Source organism: Diadema antillarum, unplaced genomic scaffold, assembly GCF_040938485.1.
Source record: "Diadema antillarum isolate AM-2024a unplaced genomic scaffold, OU_Dant_1.0 seq00000804_RagTag, whole genome shotgun sequence".
In the NCBI taxonomy this organism is placed as follows: Eukaryota; Metazoa; Echinodermata; class Echinoidea; order Diadematoida; family Diadematidae; genus Diadema; species Diadema antillarum.
The window spans coordinates 567,918-588,962 of NW_027271686.1; the positions used below are offsets into that span (position 1 = coordinate 567,918).

Below are 21,045 nucleotides of genomic sequence, written 5' to 3' on the forward strand. Positions count from 1 at the left end.
ACAGAGTCTTAAATCAAGATTAAGTGTAAATTTGACAGTCACACGATGGGAACGGATATTTCCATTGGAAAGTCTGACCCTAGAAATAGAATGGAGATCCGAGGAGTCCAAGCCCTATATACGGTAACACTTTTTTATGTTAAGATGTAAATAAGTGAATTGATAAACATTACATTGTTAAACTGAATCTTTCAAAATTGTCAGTATTGATACCAAAGTTAAAGTTTTAAAAACATATACAATGTCGAACAGTTTGGTTATTTCTACGGATTCACTGATTCATCCGTAGTGTTGGACCTCATGTCCTCATCTGCACTGGTCATCATTAATGACTTTATTTTAAGTGCAATTTACTTTGATTTTCTTGATATATTCTGGTGGGGGGGGGGGGGGGGTGCGCATACTTGGATACATTATTGAAAAAAATCCCAATTGTCTGAGAGGAAAATTTCCATCAATAGAATAGTAACGAGATAAACACAAAATTTGAAAGGATTAAATGAAGGTTGTGCACATACTACCAAAAGATTTTTTTTTCAAAACAGAGAAACGACAGTCGAAAATCAGTAACTTATTAACATTCATATGGCGTTATAAGGGGTCCATGAAAATAACGATGTAAAGGTAAAAACCTGACAGAGGTACTGTGTGTTAGTGTTGTCATTAAATGATTTTTTTTCCGCCAACTTAAACTGCAAGGCTATCATCATACTGGAATCTGGACGAAGGCACTATTTCCCAAACCTTCAATGATGGGCTTTAGAATTACAGCATTGACTACTTTTGGTGGCCAAATGAATAACAAAACAACAAAAATACGTCAAAGACATCAGAGACTTTTCGCACCAAGTAAAAAAAGGCGGAGTCAAGGCCGAGTGTCCAAGTCAACACCTATTTCGAGGTGCTTGCAGAACTCTACAATTAATGAATAATGATGCAGGTCGTCATAGTTATCTTCCGGTGTCAGAGATTATATTCAACTTCCTAAAATTTTCACGGCTCTGTTAAGTCTATTTGATTGCGAGTATATAGTATAGTTGTATACATCAGTATCTTTATGAATTAGGACTTCCACTAAAATAAAAATAAAAAAGTCACGATGCCCCCCCCCCAAAAAAAAAAGAAAAAAAGAAAAAAGAGAGAGATAAATAAACAAACAAATGGATACCAAATGAACTTACAAATGTATGTTCAAAACACACACGCACACACACACACCAACATAAATGGGTCAGGCCTTCAGCTATCAAAACCGGAGTACGAAGCAATTCATAAGATTGGCATTGCGAATAAGTACCGGTAAATCGTATGGTGCTCAAGTAAAAAGGCGAAACAATTAGAATCGCGTATTTCTCGTGGTATTTGTTCTTATCTTATTGTTAACCTTTCTTCTACTAAAAAACAAAAGTCAACCAATTAATGGAATATCAAACAGTGTGTCAATCATTACCGTTTACTCACATTACCATATAGGCCCAACATCAAATAAATGTTTAATTAACTTTTCATAAACTTTACTCTGTGTTATGCTTTGAATGATTATGTAAAGTACCCAAACTATCACACGTGATTTCCAAGCTATTTTTTGCTTTCAATTGTCTTCTATGATTAATGGACTTTAAGAGCAAATAAGACAGTGTCAAAGTGTAAATCAAAATTAAATGAGATCTCGATCCACATGGTATGATTGATGAGGACAAATCACTTCCGTGTTTCACTGATGTGTCGTCTGAACGTAGCTAACCTTGAGGTTAGTGCTTGTCGTCTGAATGTAACTAGGAAACCTCGAGGTTAAGCTCTTGCCCCCTAACTACGACGTGCGTCCACACGACGAATCTTAACCTCGAGGTTAGGAAACCTCGAGGTTAGGAAACCTCGAGGTTAAGCTCCTGCCCCTTTGAGTACGTTGATTTTTGTGTCCACACGGTGCTTAACTACGAGTGGGACCCCCCGCGGCTCGTGGTTGGAGCGCTAACCATAAGATTTCTCGTGGCTCTTAACATCGAGCTAACCTCGAGGTTAGCTAACTACGAGTGCGTCTTCAGGGTCCCTAACTACAAGCTCTAACCTCGAGGTTAAGGCTTGTCGTCTGAACTCATTCACCTATAAATTCATGAAAAATCAATATTTTGTCTTTATGGTTCCATATTCCACATTTCAACAAATAAACCATAAACATTAAAAAAATGCATGGGTGAATTGTCAAATACGGCATTAAAGACAATTAAACATGTGAAATATGAGGAATCTACATAAAAGCATTGTTTGTAGGGTGTAGATTCCCAGTGGGGAATAGTGGGGTGAAACCGCATCATTCCGTGCCAAAATCCAACAACTTATACCCTATATAGTCACTACATAATGATCTCAACCAACTGAAAATTGGACATCTATTTCTTTTTTAATACCATTAATCATTTGCAGTAAAATCCTCTGTACCGCCGACTGGTTGACCCATGGTTAACGTTGACGGCAGCCCGTTATGTTTGCCCACCTGCAATCGCAACCAGCAGTAACCTTGCACTATGTATCGATCTACTTATGATTATAATATCACGGAGCTATCTACATAGCTTAGTGATGATAAGTTCGTCTCTCATATATACCTTCTCCCTCCCCCCCCCCCCTGCTTTGCTATTCATCACTGGGCTCGATAATTCGGTTTTATTAAGTTCTACGAAGGATTGCATGAAGTGGTCTAACTGACTCCACCCCGTTTTCCCCTTGAACGTTTGATAGTTTGTACTGTGCTTTGTAGCTCCACATTTCCACCAAAGATGTTATGACCAATTAAGAACACCTGACATTTTCCACTTCTCCCAAAACTGCGAATCAAATCTAGATCATGTATATACATTGACCGTTACGCCGTCAGAATGTTATTACCAACATGAATCATTTCTTTGGTGGTATAACAGTGGAATAGTTGCTGACATAAATGCATCCTTACATGCGACTTCTTAAAAAGATAAACAATGAATATACTTAGAACGCCATCAGCTGAGAGAAGTAAAAATTTCAGTTGGTCCCGTTGGAGGAGCTCTTTCCCTAACTCAGCTATCCTAACTTTAAATCGGCACTGTGCCCAAATTCTTCCTCCACCCTCCTCTTTCTCGCTTTCTCGCGCCCTTTCATTCATTACTCTTTATCGCTTCGAACTCTGTCGAAGGTAATCCGTGCGTTGTTAACATGCAGGCAAATGACAAAGTAATCAGATTTTTTTCCCCATCACTCAAATGGCTGTCCCGGTTAATGACACAAGGATTAGACAATAAATCTGAAATTATATAAATCACTTCACTCAATTTAGGTCGTCGACATATAGTTAACTTTACCTTCTATTTAGGGGCAACTTTTCAGACTTGCTACACACCAATCAAGTGTTCCGATAAAAGTGTAATGCCTCGTCAGACGTGATTAACATAATAATAACATAAATAGCGACTCCTTGGTTAAACTTATTTTCCTTCTGTGCGATCAAACCGGAAAGATAACAAAATCAACGACTGATGTATAAGGATAAAACAGGCATGAGGAGATTACGTAAATAAGACATGAAAGAAACTGAAAGGGTGAAAATTGAGTTAGAAAGTACTCTCTAAAAAAAATCGAGTGAAAATATCACTCTTGAAGGAGTGAATACAAAAAAGAGTGAATTTAGAGTGGAATTGGAGTGAATTTCGAGTGAAAATGTTCATTTTCACTCGAAAATGTTCATTTTCACTCATTTTGGAGTGACCTCAGGGATCACTCGAAGATTTTGAAGTGATCCCTGACGTCACTCTAAAACGAGTGAAAATGAGCATTTTCACTAAAAATTCACTCCAATTTCACTCTAAATTCACTCTTTTTTGTTTCACTCGATTTTTTTTTTGAGAGTAGAGATTGAATTGGAGAAAATTGCAAAAAAAAAAAAAGATAAGGGTGAAAAATAACTTAACAAACGAAATAAAAAACCTGCACACATTATTGACATCTTTGAAAAGCTAAAAGAAGAAGGCACAAAGACATGGGTGAATCAATCAGGGAAGACCGGAAAGGGAGGGGCGCGGGGGAGGGGACATGCATAAGGGGAAAAAAAGAAAGAAAGAAGAGGTGGTTAGAGGACGTAGAACTTGACTAATTACATGGCTAGGAGATGTATCCAGCATCGCAGACTACATTTTTTTCTTTCAATGTTTTATGGTATGAGGTGAGCCTTGACTAACAGGTGGCATAACGCCAATTGATGTCGACTGTATCGACATAGTAGACTTCACAAATGTGGTGGATAAAGACCTCTATACTCACATCCGGCACTGCGTGTTTGCTCATTATGTTTACGAGTTTTAGTTTTGTTTTGGTTTTTTTTTCCTTCTTTTTAACAGCTGGATGGCGTAGGATATGATATGTATACCTTTCCCTTTCTTTTTTTCTCTAATTCTCTGAAACGTCCTTGATAGCGATCTTCGTTGATATATAAATGAAGTTACACACATTTAGCCGCCATGCATACCGGTAAGTTGGTTTCGGATTTACATACATGGTTGTATGCAAAGTAACAATACACCTGTGTACACGCGACGCCAAAGATGAATAAAATCTTTCAACGAAAACTTACCATAGGGTCTACTGTATAAGATCATTACTCAAATGCACTACTATAGGCCTATATCCTCACTTTACAGGCATGGTACTTTACAGTGTATGACCGAGCATTCACCATTTTCGTTACTGTAAATTAAAGAATGTATACATCTGATATGTTGTATCTCTTTGATGGTTAGGATAACCGACCATGCATGCGCTATATATAAGGAAAGCAGTGAATGTCACGAGGTGCCAGTTCAACCAACCACAAATCATGATACAACTACAGAATAGGCATCTACACCAACATATTTGACACATTTCAATGGGAGGTTTATTAACAACTTGTTGAATAAATTAACGAACCACTTCTGACCCGGCTTTCGATGGAGACGGACGTGCAACTTATCTCGCCAATAATCGATTATAAAATCAGCCGTTCAAGCGTGTTCACAACTATACCGGAGAAACGGAAGTATCGCTAACAGTATCAACATGAAGATGTCACAGTCATACAAAAAGAACATACCACGGGTTACCCATGCTCCGCCCATACTCAAAGCCACGTGTCCTGGAAATCACATATCACTAAAGCACGTGCCAGTCAACCAATTTTCACCGACACTCGCCATATTCAGTCACACTGCGCTTCCCATTTAATTTTCTGCGCGCCAAACATGTTGATATGTTGTTTACAAAAATTATCATGAGCAAGCTCCTGACTGTGATTTGTTAATATGAATTGAATTAAATGACAAGATAAAATGTAGATCCATCAAACTTTAGTCTTGTTAACACAAATTGAATTACATGATTTTCTTTTTCTTTTTTTGGTGGTAAAGAAAAAGATCCTGACCAACAACTCTATACCCCATCTCCTTCCAATGGTTTATAAATAAGGAGATGAGTCGGGAATTTTGAATTTTGAATCAACCACAACGTCAAAATCATTACATTTCATAATAAGATAATAGTTTGTAAACTTACAGACAAAATACACACTTTTTGCACTTTACAAGACGAAGGACTCATGCTATAGACAAGACGAGATGAAAATAGGAAAAGATCAATTATCTTTGAGATGTAAGTGAAAGATGGAAGCAAAACGTTCATCACGTCTTGGAAATAAACGGAATCTTATCAATATGTGTTATACACACACACACACACACATATATATATATATATATATATATATATATATATAATGAATTTAATAAAAGGGATGATGGAAAAGACAAATCAAGAAAAAAGCAGGTATCGTGAGACAGTGAATATCACACCTTAGCCAATGTTGCATCGATTCTTTCGTATGTGAATGCAGCGATAGAATACCGTAACGTATGTTGAACTATATATCAAATGTAATGAATAGTATGTCGTGCAATATCGGGTGGAAAGTCAGAGCGAGGAAATGGTATTCACATCCTCTAGTGAAGATGCATGGTATGGTCATATTTATGAATGTGTGTGTGTGTGTCTAATAAAGGGCTTTTTACACTTGCTAAGCCCCCCCCCCCCCTTAGCCCCACCGTTGGTTCCGGACTTTCCTTAGCCCATTTTCTGTTTACACTTGTTTTTGCGAAAGTGGGCTAGCCCCACCGATAATCCCGTACTATCTGGCCCTGCAAAATAGCAGGGTTAGTACCGCAATTGCGGTGCCAAGCAAGCGAGTGTAAACAGAACGAAAAAGTAATCCGGAGCTAAGCGACGGAGACGAAGTCCGATCCCCCACTGACCAATCAGAAACGAGGTAATCAAGTGCTGCCGGTGCGTGCGTGTAGTTTGTACAGTGCACAGCGTAATCATGAATATTCATGTCGTTTGGAAAGTACAGGGGGGTGTGACATCAACGAGTTCGTCGGAGGTTTCACCGATAAATTTGCTATCAGCCAATCAGATGCAAGGATTTCAGTAGCTTTCAACAGTTGTCAGTGTAAATCACAGACAAAAAGTTTCATGAAACACCCCCGGGTCTAAGAAATACGAGTGTAAAAAGGTCAGTTTTCTCCTCAGCCCAGGACAAGAGCTTAGTACGGGATTTATTGGCGAGTGTAAAAAGCTGAAAAAATTGGTACGGGACTAACGATAGTCCTGGGTCACAGAAAGTAAGGGGTTAAGAAACACAAGTGTAAAAAGGTCTAAAGTGTGTGCGCGTGTTACCAATCTTTCAGGCTTTTTTTTCTTCCCGACGAAACCTTAGTGTCAACTCATGTGCGACATTCACTGTCCAGATAACTATTTTGTCGAGTGAAATTTTGTTCAATTATGTGAATTTCCCATGAAATCGTCATCTTTCAAGATCATCTTATGATATATATTCATATATAAATACAGCATGCCTTAACATGATGCTTTGATTTATATGTTATCACAGACTTATGTTGTTATGAAATTGACATTTCTTATCTTGATTTGTTTGTTATACTCTCTCTTTTTTTTTTGGCATACTCTGTGTCACTTTGTTTGCATTTGTTATTGTATTTGGAGAAAGAAAATGCAGAAATAAACCAAACCAAACCAAACCAATCTTGATGAAATACAAATAAATTATTCAAAGTATTCAAGCAACAGCAAATGGCAGCAATAAGAGTAACGACACGTCAAAAGTCCACTGGAAATTACACTGTCGTTTGAATCAAATGGAATCTTACAAAGTAAATAAAATACTAGTACAAACGTGCTAAATTGTCCTTGAATATTCGCTGTATATCTGACATATCTGAGTATCAATCCACTGATCTAATAGTCGTCATCTTCACTCGTGAATGTTATTCTCTCTCCGTTTCATTGCGATCACTCGGCGTCAACTCGTTCGATTTGTCTTTCAAGAGGGAGCTCTGACACGGAGTAGTACGTGTACTGTAGTAACGTGCAGAAAGAAAACAAAAACCGCATCAACAAAACAACGTTGGAAGCACGAGATTGTAACTTCCCGAGCAATCACTGAGACCTCGGTCTATATACAGTACTACGCAAAATGCCGAAATGGACTGATCGACTTCAAAACTTTTCTCGAGTGAAGTGAGCCCCGCCCACAAATTGTACTGTGTCGGAAGAGCTCTTGCGTTTGATTCGTCCGCTTGACAATATAGGAGGTGTGGCTTCCATAGCGGGAACGCTTGATAATCATTGATTGACAGCTTGCGGCGCATAACAAAAGGGGGTAGAAAAAAGGCCCCGCCTCACGAAACACCACAACTGATTGTTGGATATCGTTGACGCATAGTAGTACGCACATAGAGAGCATGCTCTCGTGCAAGCTTGCTACAGGTATATGGTGCTGATGCGATATGAATGTGAATTGATGGACTTGAAAGGTACTTTTTAAAACGTCGTTAGCTTCTGCCAGTTTTCAAGTTAGATGCCTACTTATCGCAGTCCTTATTGATCCTTGGATGTGATTGTTAAAACTTGGAAACTTCTTAATCTTACCGCGGCGTGCGAGGATAATCGCCAATGTTCGTCCAGCCAAAATGCGGTCCCCACTAACGGAGGTATGGATTTTAGTATGGATCATGTTATGGACACAGCCACGACTGAGTGTCGAAGTGTATGTTGTGGATGACCACATTCCACTTGTCGACACCGACCCTTTCATGGATGCTACTACGAGAAGTCCGGAAAATGACCGGAGAGCTGACTCCGAATCGGACAGGAGAACAGGTTCTGCAAATATAGATATGGATAATATCGAGGGACCCATTACCACAATTCTTCAGCCAGGTGAGTTTGAAATAATTGCAAGTGGATAACGCAGAATTCAAAATCATATTGGTATAGGAAAAAGAAGTGCCGATCTCATCGGAAGATCTAACGTTACAAGTCTAAAAAAAAGTGACATCAGTGGTCTCGGGAGTTATAAACCCGCATCATAAAATGCCTGGTTTTTATCTCATTCTAACCTAATGAAAGGATCCGTCCAAGCTTCACTAACTTCGCACAAGGCATTTCGAGAAGCAGAAAAAGCAGAGGGCCCTGCTACTGGCGGGTCAGATCTATGCGATGGTCCACTCGCTCCCCGGCGCACCGCTTAACAACCTCGCAAAGGTTCGCCAGCCGGTACTTTGACTCACGAAGGGGCTTTCTTGGTTCTTCATATTAGTAAATGCTAGCAAGGTTGCGAACGATGTCCATGCTAGTTAAACCGTGCGCTCACACCCCGTGGGCATGTAAACAAAGAGCTAACGTACAGAAGAGTGTTCTCCCCTTTTCAGCATTGCTGGGAAGCCTTTCAAACAAGCTCTTTTCAAATAAAAGTTAAGTAAGAAAAGAACTGGAAGGCTCTTTTCGCTGGCATTTTACAAAGATTGTCAGCAGGTCTAGGATCTTACTACCCGTAGCTTATGGAATCTTGGTTCTATTTTTTTTTTTCCCACAGCACTGTACTGCAGACAGGAAAGAACAAAATCCGAGTTAGGATTCTGACCATGCAATGATACATGTCCCCTCCGTGCAGGGCCTATTACCCAGAGAATATTACTAGAGTCTGCTTCCATGGCCCAAGCAAGGGAAAGGCATGTGCTCAAATAAGATCATTGAAACTTTCTATGAAGTTTGTGTGGAACATTATAGTACTAGTAAACTGACACCTGTTTCGGGTCATCAGTCAATGTTTGCACAATTACAAAGCACAGAATTATATCAACTTGAGCATCTTGTGTAAGTTTTTGCGCACAGTTAATTTAAATGTTCTGTACTTCTACTTTTTGGTTGGGACTAGAAGATCTATTTAAAATGGCAACTCAGAATTACAGAATTTAGTGTAGAACTCTAACTGAATATATTGCAGTGAATTGATTTGGAAGAAATCAAGGGAAATGATAATTCATACTCAGAGTGACAGAATTTGTTTAGTTCCAATATCCCTACACATATAATGCAAAGTTCTATTGCCACTTAACATTAACATGATTAGTGTGTACAGCTAACATACCAATGTCTAGGTATAGTTATCAGTCAGCTGTCAGCTGTGACCATAGTCATTGCCATGATACCTACACATTTGTTATATGTTACACACCAGTAGGCCCACATCAGTGTTAAAAAAAAAAATGAAGTCATAAATTCCTAATGATATTGCCTGTGCAGTCCAACTCATTTTATGTGTGTTTGGTCATGGGTATTTGTTGTCATGGCTATACAGAATGATACTCAAGATCTCTAAATCCCCTACACCTCAAGATGGAACAAGTATGGTATGATTAAGACCTTGCATTTGAATACCGGTAATCATTTGTTTAGAGGAAGTACAGTTGAAATCACGTTCATATCTGAAGTCGTCCCCCACAACCAGAAATCAAGGAGCTGCAAGCTCCCATAGCAAACTAGACAGAAGTCTTTTTATGATGGTTATTATTTTGTTCCGTATGAATGTGAGCTGTATGGAAATAGGTTTAATTGTCACTACCTCAGTCTGGTGAAAACTAGACGGTGATTTGATCAGTGGTAATGTGAAGTATCAATAGTTTGCATCAAATTTTGGAAAGATAAAGAAATCAGTGGTGCACAATTGAAGAAAATGATGCTTCAAAGAAAAAAATATTGATAAAAGCAAGCAGAAGGCATGTTAAAATTGGACAGCTAGTAATATTATGACTGTTTGAATGTCACAGATTTATCTTTTAAACCTGGATTAATGTCTAGTATTGTCAGCTTACAAGACTGTGTTGTCACATGACTAACATAAGAAAAAAACTCCTTGTGTCCTGCACATAAATGGTCCCTGCTGTTTTCTGGATTTACACAAAGGAATGGACTCAACATATCCTGAGGGTATCATATGCCTGAATTAAGAAAAATAAATACAGCAACAGAGAGAATGTCTGCATTGAGAGTTCTATCTCACTTTATAAGCTGTTTTTTTTTTTTTAAAAACTACCACAGAGAATGCAATGCCTGTTGAATTCGAACATTTGCCAGCTCTATAGAGTATAACCATTCTGTTATGAAGCCATACAAATCGGCAAGGTAGGATGGGGGGGGGGGGGGATGATCATTTCCTCAAAAAGATTTTTGACACATTCTCCTTTTTTTTGGTCACTTTTCATTAGAAATTACCCTTCCTGACATCTCATGTTGATCCTGTCAATTTTCAGCTGTGCCCCGTGATATTCACAAGACTGTTAATTAGGCAACCTGTTGCTCTTGTGCCTAGATGCAGCTAAGTTCAAGGAAAGATTGGCTCAAAGAAATCGTCGCTGTGGCAAGTGTCCACACATGTACCAGGTATTTTTGCAGACAAGCAATGCAATTTTTGGCAGGTTCAACGGAAGACATGGCATCACACAATACCTTTCTGCTTCATACACAGTATTAACAGATAAAAAACAATGGCATTCTTTATACTTCTTCCATCACAATAGTTCAATAATGCAGATACTCAGAGTATGAAAATGTTTAGACCTAAACGTTGCACAAGCAATCAAGCCATACAAGCAAATCTCACTCAGTTGTACAATAATTGTTGCATATAAAAACTTGTAGGTGCAGGTACGTTAACGGTCCTTTTAAAAAGTTACACCTTTTCAATGTTTGGTTCTTTTTTTTCCCCCCACTGCACTAGCAGGTTTCTGTAAGATTATGACAAGCAGTTGCCTTTTATTCACATGTTGCCCTAACCTTGGTCAGGCCAACTGTCTTAATCCTGTTAATCAAACTGTAACAATGTTTACCTCCTCTTATCTGGCCCAGTCACTCCATGGGACTCATGCTCTATGTATGCAGTACACTGAATCTCTCTCTCTCTCTCTCTTCCATTATTGCAGCTAAAATCACTGGAATCATGGAAACTTACTTGTAAAAATAAAGTGATTGACAATGATTTTTGGCATGCATTTTTGTAGAGAATTAGTATACTAGACTAAGTTCAGAGTTTTTATGAGTACACTCTGTCAATCACTTTTTTCTTTTTTTAATTTGAAAAGTGACAACAGCAACTGGTCAGTGATCTTATACTGCTTTGTGGTCTGACTGTCCTAGTACCGAAGAGGGGAAAAGTGTGTGAATAGGGCGGTTGGAATTATAAATTGCGTTCTGATCAAACATGTGCAAAGTCACACGGAGTTCAGCAGGTGTGTAAATGGTCTTTTGTCCCCAGCATTCTGCACTGTTCACACACGCACACACGGTGCACCTATTGCGCGGTCAAATGTGCAAGTTTTTTTTTCCCCTTTTTATTTGAGCTCTAGGCAAACACTGATAGCCTCACAGTGCAGGTTGAATTTTCTGCCCTGTGGAGGAATAGAGTTTTGGTCTACAGTTGCCAGTTGCATGATTTCTTCTGCCTTGCCGACACATGGGGTCTGTACATAATTCATCATTTTCATGTAAGAATTTTAGGGAAGTATTCCTCCTCACTGCTAGTACTAACACTTTGTCTACATTTTGGACATGGCACAGTACAACTTACTTTGATTTACAAGACCCCAAAAGATATTGCAGGTACTTTTGCTTGTGGTGTTGTAAGAGTAACATTTTGCCTTGGTTGTAAAGATGGGCGACAGACCTCATTCAAAATGGAACAGTTTCAAAGAGCATTGTAATCACAGCTGCTCTAAACAAAGTAAATTTAACCTTTTGAGTAGTCATGTTTCATGTTCTTCCACAGTATCACTTTTACTGTCTGTGGGGTAGAACTTTGAATAATGCATTACTTTGTGGCTGGCTGAAATCTGGCAATTGACAGGCATCAAGTGTGAATGCCTCTCTGACCTCAAGGGGATTAGCAGGCGTGTATCATAGACATCTTAATCTTCTGGAGATAATGCTGTCATTGATCTCCATCCTCCTCTAGTGAAGTGACAGTTACAAATCAATCATAGTCCTTGTCTTCCTCCCTGCCCCCCCTTTTTTTTTCTGACCAGGCCAGTTAGTTATCTGGTTCTTAAGCAATATCTCACCAGAGAAGGGACATCTCAACTGCATAATCATGGGCTGATTAAGACTGCTGTTCTACCCAGGGGATTGGACAATTTTTTTACAGTTTATGCTCTCAAGGAGAATGTAAGGAAACAAAGACTTTGGAGTTTAATAGATCCTTGAAAAACTGTCTTCATCTTTTGACTCCACCAGGGCCCAAGTAAACTGTACAAATACTACAGAATCTCCCGTCCATTCATGATAATCATACAGCATATAAGGCAATGTGTGTACGTAAGATGAACAAATTGCTCACAGGTACCAGATGTGCTATATATTTACCCTATCTTTCTATGGAAGCATTTTTAAATCACTTTTCAAAGTGATGAGGCCTGAAATTATGGTCGTTACATTATTCATTTCATGGTGGAATTATGTGACATACAATTATAAAGTTTGTTTGACACTGAATAAGCTCCTGAATATACTTTCTTATCATAACATACAAAACCTTTAATAGAAGGAAAAGAAGAAGTAGGAAATAAAAAACAACACTACCAGTTTAATGTGAGATAGTTCAATAATTTCTGCTTTGGGTGATAGTAACCTATCAATTGAAACATGAAAATTGCTCTTAAATTATTTGAGACAACCACAGATAATTTCGCAGGCAAAAAGGGCCAGTGTAAAATGACTCTGATGTCATTGTGTGTACATCTCTGCTAAACATACGCATGTTAAGGAAGATGTTGTATGTATCGATAAAAGTGTTAAGTTTTTGAAGTATTAACAACATAAATCTCATTGAATCTTAAATTCTAAAAGTTACAGCAATTTATCACAACAGGCACAAGTTACTGAAAATTCTGCTGCTGCTGCTCACAAATAGGGATCCCCTACAAGTCTCATGAGTGTGAAGTTTATAGGGGATGTTGTACTTGTGTGATGTGTAATGGGCAGATTACCACCAGAGTTCTGAGGGTTTTTTTACCTCTTGTTCATACCCTGCAGTCAACAATCTCAATCTCACTTACATGGCAATTCCAATATACCAGGGTCAATGAAATCTTGGTCTATGCATTCAGTGCATACTACCATATTCCTTTGGAGGGGGAGACAGGGTTTGCCATACAGAACATGAAGAACTGCAGCTTTTAAGGGCATTGAAGTGTGCCCCCACTGCCATGGGAGTTTGGCCAAGTCATGATTGTGTCACCCAGCTTGAATTTAAAAAAAAAATATGGCTGGGGGTTTTGCCTTTACTATTGATACCAGTGCTCCGCTGCTGTACCTCATGCGGGCAGCTAATGTAATGGATCCTAAGCTAGCCCAGTGGGCAGAAATCTGAATTACAAGCATGCGATTGAAACTTATACAACAGTGTGATAGCTATTCTCGGTGGAGTTGAAGTACCACCAATCCGTGTGACTGCATGTACTGGCATGCAAGTGTGAAAGGAACCCAAAGTTATAAAGGGGTAGAGGGATAGGGAGAAAGGGATAAGAAAGAAGCCAATGCATTTATCTTCATTGTCAAAGTCAGCAGCCAAATGTAAGATAATCCTGCATTAAGTGTATAGCAGGTCCTTTAACTCTATTGAAAGTCAGATATTTCAAAAGCATTCTTTGAGGATCTGCTGTCAGGTTCAAGTCATTTTAGATTCTGCTTTCAGGAGCAGATGAAAGAAATGTCCACATATCTATTCACTGAATGTATTAAGCTCAGTAAAATTGGGGATTATTTCTGTAGAGAGAAATTGGTACCTAAGAAAAGCATTCTGCAAGTGTGGTATGCACAACATAATTCCAGGCACTAAATGAAAGGCAAAACAACACTATCCTTTGGCTGAAACCCCAAATGTTATTTCTAAGAATTTCACACCATTGTTCATGATATTCTCTTGTAAATGAACCTGAGAATTTGCTTGCAAAATATTCTCGATTTGAAGTTCCTCCATGCAAATAAGCTGTCCATCGTCATAAGGAAGCAGCTCTTGAGAACATGCATTTGGTCAGCTATGAGGTATGACACAGAAACATGGACAATTAATAAAGTGACAAGACTCAGGATAAAAAGTCTTGAGGTTTGCTACGTCACAGGAGAATGAGAATATTAAATGGAGAAGTGCTAGAGATGGCATCGGCAGAAAGTGAGCTGCTCTCGACCATCAGGGTACAACAGATGCAGTTTTTGGGTCACGTCATGTGAAAAGGCAAAAGGAACATCTAATCCTGACTGGATAACTGTAAATGGCAAAAGATCACACGGATGACAACATGTATCTCACTTTCCTTTCCACAATGACTGGGATAATTGGCGAAAGAGCATCCACATTGCTGCACTCGTGAGGCGACAGAGGAGCTGAAGGAGGCGTACTGCATCAATGATCGCCAATGGGCAGTGACATCCATGGCAGAGCAGAGAGACAGAAAGAGAGATGTGGGCAACAAGTTAAAAGTCCACGCTATACATTGCTGCAACATTATGGTCACACAAAGAATGCTGCAACCCTGCAGTATGCTTTTTGTCTGCAAAAGTCAAAGCGAACCACACTACCTTGTTTTGAAATAATGTCAGAACTACAGATGAGAGCCTTTATCTACATAGCCGTTCACGAGGAACCTAGCTTGAAAGCCCATATTGGGAGATGCTGCATTCTTCATTCCAGACAATTTTTCCTGTTCACGAAGTATGATTCACCTTGGCATGAATGTAAGACCAAAGCATTTTACATCGATAATTGATTTATCGTAATTTGACCAAATAGGATGCAGAAATTTACGCAGTTGCCTTAACAGGGTGAGACATTGGCTTGGCAAACACACGGTGTGAGCAAGGCAGCTCTTGTGTGTACTGTCCTTGCTTCCCGTGGTTTCTATTCTGGTCGGTTACCTTTCACCATGCATGTGCGAAAAACAGGAGTATCAGAGTTTCAAAACCAGCCACATTAGAGCTGCAAATGGGGAAAGGAGGAAAATAAGAATTGACACATCAGTTTTGGGAACTCAGAGCGGAGCACAGCGGGGCCCTGTCACTGCTTTTGCCGAGGTAGGGACCATGGTGTTCCACTGACAGGGGTCGACGTGACAATGCCTCATGCTACTGGCCCCATGAGCATGTGGGTACAGTGTGTAAGTTGCAAAGGACAGAGAGAGACAGAGAGAGAGAAAAAAAAATTGTATTTGCAGAGTGACTCATTAGACAAATACAAGTGAGAGAGAGAGACCAAGAATTTAGGGTAAAGGGAGAGAGAAGGAGGCAAAGAGAGATTGGACAAAAGCGCGTTTCATGTTCATGACCCAGCAACCAGAAACCGCCGCCGAAGAGAAAAGGCCACGGAAACATTGATAAGTAATTTGATGTGGGGGGGGGGGGAGAAAAATGGCCTGGAGGTGTACTGCTGCAAATAACAGCCATTCAAATCCCACGGGGGGTCAGTTACAACACCAGTTTCAGAAAAATTGCATATTGAATCTTCATGGCATCTCTGCTAATTGCAGAACGACAACAAACAGAATTGATTGCCAGCTTGTGTGTAATCAATAGAGGATCAATTGTTTGGTGTATGTAAGAGATTCAGCATCGCTTTGTATTTGTTTTTCATATGAAGGCTATAAAGAAATTGAATATTAACTAAGAATATTTACTAAGACCCTTCCCTCCCCCCCCCAAAAAAAAAAGAATGAAAAAGTAGGTAGTGCATCCCCTAAACTGGTATAGTATGAATGTAGTCCTGATTCTTGACTGACAGGGTTCAATTCTGTTTCATACACATGTAGTGGCATGTGAGCTGCACAGTTGTAGTTTTAGTCAGTGTAAACATTTACAGAATATGAACAAACAATGTCTTTGTGAATGTGAGGACAGTAACTGTTTGTGCAAGTGTCCCACATATTATGAAATAGATGTTTTGTAAAATGTATTTACCGGTATTGGGAAAAGATCAAAGTAACCCGTTGGGGATGGGACTGATTTTGCTACAACACACATTTCCCATAGACACCTGCCTGAGTTTACTCGGGACTTGTCCTCAACGGGTTAAAGGTCACAACTCTGGCAATGGAGTTGTTGGTGATTCCCTGTAGAAACCACAAGAGTGCTCTTAACCTTTCAGTTCAACGCAAAGTGTATTTCAGGTAAGTCATTTTCAACTTGATTTGGCACTCTATGTCACTACCTTCACCCCTCTTTTTCTATTTTAGAAACTAACCAAATTAGGGAATGGTGTGCTTTGAGTGCTTTAAAACACTCTGAAATGTGCTATAATAGGCACACTGTATATCACCCGCCACAACAAAAGTATCCGAAAGTAGCTGATGGCTCAGCCGAGAAAATCAAGTTTGAAGTCAGATTATCTAAATTGGTCAAAACCATCAAATTTCTGTTGTTGGCATGATGTTATAGTCTAATGTTTCGTCTATCATCTGCCAAACTTTCGAAGCTAAATGATAGAAGAAAATGCAAGAAAATAGCATTTTTCTGGGCCATGATTTTCTGACTTTTAATGGAACAGAAAAATGTCTGAAGATTTGGATTTAGCACTGCAGATAGCCCCCTAGTGTAGCAATGAGGGAGCAGTCTTATTGGTCAAAGTGTGGCATCCCAGTTACTGATTGGTTGTGCATAGACCGCTGGCACTAAGCTTGAATGAACATCATGGAAGTTGCTATGAGTGGACCTTCTTTTGTCAAGAGGTGAAAACTGTCTTACCCGCCCTTGATCACGATTACGTGGGAAAGAAAATTTTGAAGAAGGTTTTCTCAAAATGCTAATTTCCTAGACCACTCAACATGGTCTAATAAAATCATCAATATCTCTGCACCCGAGTACATTTATGAGTCTTGCTGTAAAGCGCAAGAGTAAGGCAGTAATGTCATGTCATTTTCAGAAAATTGACCTCCCTCAACTTTAGGATCCTTTTGTTGTAGCGGGTTACATATGGAGGCAGTGAAGTGAATTTTAATTTCAGTTGGCAAGTTGGCAACAGTAATTTTTTGAGGTTCATTTGATAGTGTGGAATAGGAAATTTAGAATAAGATTGCAAAAGAAATTGTCAAAGACCATGATTGGTAAAAAGATGTGGATATTGAAATGTGGAGCTAGTTTGATCACTCCTTATTCATTTCATGGATCTACAAAATGTGCAAGGCATATGAAATGTTTAGGTTTGTTCATCAAATGACAATCTTGTTGAAAGCATATTTGCACAGTGTTCCATTTATCTTTAGTTTTATCATGAATGGAATATGTGAAACATCACCATCCATGTCCATAATTTGCTCTTCTAAAATGTCATGGGAATTTAACTATCCCTGAATGCCCTTGACAGATGTCATACTTCTCAGAATAGCCTGCAAATGTTCAAGTCAGGTTGTTCTATTGCAGCATTACTGGTATGATGCCAGTTACAATTTATTCATATACATATTTTTTTTTAATAGTTTTGTTATCTCAAGAATGTTCCTGTTGTTACCTGATTGCAATGAGGAATCTTTTTTATTTTTCAATTCTTATTTTCTTTTTTAAATTCTTCAGCTGATAGAAACATACCTTTTTCTTTTGTCATCTCACAAACTTGGTATGACTGAGGCATGCTCACACTGATCTGCTAGGGAGAGAAAATATGAATATAAGAATGTTGAATGGCTGTTATGCAAGATACTCAAGCAGAATGTTTTATTTGTCATATGATATACCTAGGGCGGTGTTACAGAGATGGAGTGGCAACTCTTCATAATTCATGCAAACACATGTTTGGGTTCAAGGCGTTACAATAGGATATGTCTAGCATTCCACTACGCTTTTAAGTCATGCTCGGCACCGCTCTAGTTGCAAGACGAAGTTCGAAGACGAAGAACGCATTTCACCTTTCGTTGAATTACAGGCTTTATTTCACTGTAAAATTTTAAATGAAATACTCGAATTGATTTAGAATAGTTTAGGAAAGAATTCAATATCATAAACACGTATTTCTAGTTTCTTTGTAATGCACAAATCGAAATGAAATGAAAATTAGGCCCTCTTAAAAACCTAATATTTTTCTACAATGCGCACATTTCCGCATGTTAGTTTTCTATCTTTTAATCTGGGATATTTTGATCTTTCAAATAAAGTACTCCGCTAAAGCGTGTTCCAGCGTGCTTTTAAACTATTTGCTGTTAAAATTGTCAGTTTTACACTGCATTTTGATTCGCTGCACCAATTCAAGGTACATAAATTCATTGTCGCCATCACATTGAAAGAGAGAGCGAATTGCAGAAGGGGCAAATATTTCTAGATGTGAGAGCGCTAGTCCCGATTATTGATGCTCTCTTTTGTCAAAGCACATGGGTAACACCTGTAGTTGAATGCATAACATCTCAGCGGTGCCGTGCATGACTTCAAAGGAGAGCAGTAGTTGTCTCTCCTTCTCTAGCACCTCCCTGATATACCATTATGCACTCTTCAGCAGCTCATCAGTAGGCCAGTTAACTACAGTAATTTGTTAAAATCTGGATATTTGCCTGTGAGGGAAAAAAAAAGAAAAGGGGGGGGGGGGGAAGGCTGGCTAGTCTACTCACCTGTAGTGACTCAATGCTTTTCAGTACTTGGAATGCAACTTGAGTTCAGCAGCTTTTGCTACATTTGGCAAGCCCTTGGACAAGCTTTCTAGATATCAGTAGCAGCCTAGTTTTGTTAGTTGTTTTTCATGGAGATTTACATATAGTCAAAAGAACAACAACACCAAGAACAAAATAAATTCAGATGCATGGTATTAATAAATGGAAAGTGAAAGATTATGAAATGATAACAAGTTTGGACATACTTTGAAAGTAGAACAAAATTTAAATTAAGTTGAGATACTGTTCATGCTTTACATACAGCCAATACTGCCGGAAACCAAAAGGTCAATGATTTTAAAACATGTTCACACACACACACACACACACAAAACAACAACAACCAACCAACCAAACAAACAAACAAACAAAACCAAAAAAAAAAAAAAAAAACCTGGCAAGCTTGAAGCCCTTCTGCTTTGCATCAGTTGATATACATCTAAAAATCTTGAGAGAGGAGAGTGCTTTCAGCCAGTCTGCTGGCCAGGTGCTGCAAGGTAAAATGAAGTACACACAAACTGTTATACGGCTTGTCTAGCTTTAGTGCCTATAGTAATTCGGGAGTGATTGACTATGTTTCCATCCATCTTCTCACTGGGAAATCTTACCACAATGATGTAAGGACACGTCCTGTTTAGGCAGAATACACAGCAGTCACCAGAGCATGCAGCTGGCTGCCCATTGGGGACAAGAATATATATGTCTACACCAATATCTTATTAGGGTTGGCAGCATCCGCCGGAGATGGAAATTAGAATCTTCTAGGAAGTGACTTATATCCTTGGGACGCTGCCTAGATTCCATCCAAGCCAGGGTATAAGAAAGTATAAGAAAGTAGGTAAGTTCACACAGGGTTGTTTGGGAATGAGATTTAGATCACAATCCACAATACTGATGCTTGGATGGTGATCCAAATCTCACTAATTTGTTGTGTGAATGCCTGGCAAACCAAACAAATCCTGATTCAGATAACAATTCAAATCACAATCCAAATCTTCCTATTTGGGCAATTATCTGTTCCATTTGAATGGTGATTTGACCAACTATGTTTTTAAAGCTCATAGCCCATCAGCTGTTTTCGCTGTGGCCCAAAAGCCATGGACCATTTCTCACTGCAATGAGCTGATGGAATCACACATAAAGATCAGCGATGAGCACACGCAATGCACGCCGATGATGTGTGTGTGTGTCCAGGCCTGAACCTGTAAGTGTGCTGCGATGCGTAATTGCACGCGACGCAGACGATCGTGCTACATGCTACATGCACTGATTTCCCCTCCCTGCTCCCCCTCCTCCCTTCTCACCCCCTCCCCACACACACAAGAAATATGGAGAAATGGGACAAAAGAAATCTTGCTCAAGAAATAAACAGGGAATGAGCGTAAAATGACAGTTTGATTCAAGTAGCCTACATGAAAGTAAACAGGATAGCACTTCAAAAGACATGATACTGTAAACGTGGAAATTTTCGCGGTACATTAATTTTCGCGGATTTCATGCTACGTTCGGCTAGCGCGAATTCAAAAACGCGCGAATATATCTTCACAATTTTCTATGCACATTTTGAACGGGATGAATTGTGTGCGCTTCATCGATGATACTGCTACGTAGTACAATGTACAGGCATGTTTACGCTACTAGTACTGTGCGAAGAGACGATAGATTGCTGTGTACTGTAGCATGCATGTGTGCACCGCACGCACCAATGCTACATTCCACCGTGACACCTACGGTACTACAGTCACAGCTGTACTACGTATTTGAGTGCTTGTACTCGCAGTCGAGCCGCTCGCTACGTCGCTTGTCGTACGCTGGCATAGCAAGCTATGTAGCAGAGGCTTTGGATGAAAGCAGTGAATGTGTACTACAGTAAAGTAACCTGCTGCGGAGCGCGAATTTAAGAACCCGCGAATACGTTTTCGAGCCGCTCAGCGCGAAAAATTAATCGCGCGAAAATATTGACGTTTACAGTAGTAGATAAATACTTTGCAACACAGCTCTTTTTGAAATTCATATC

The 21,045-nt window shown here is 39.3% G+C and overlaps 1 protein-coding gene across 1 annotated transcript in view; it reads left to right on the top strand.

Moving 5' to 3' along the window:
* Positions 1-7,825: 7,825 nt before the first annotated feature.
* Positions 7,826-21,045, top strand: part of LOC139739547 (uncharacterized) — a 60,245-nt gene continuing 47,025 nt past the window's right edge. Inside the window, exon 1 of the mRNA XM_071650149.1 lies at positions 7,826-8,295. Within this exon, the coding sequence (XP_071506250.1) occupies positions 8,046-8,295 (250 nt within the window). The 5' untranslated portion in view covers positions 7,826-8,045. The remainder of the gene's footprint in view (positions 8,296-21,045) is intronic.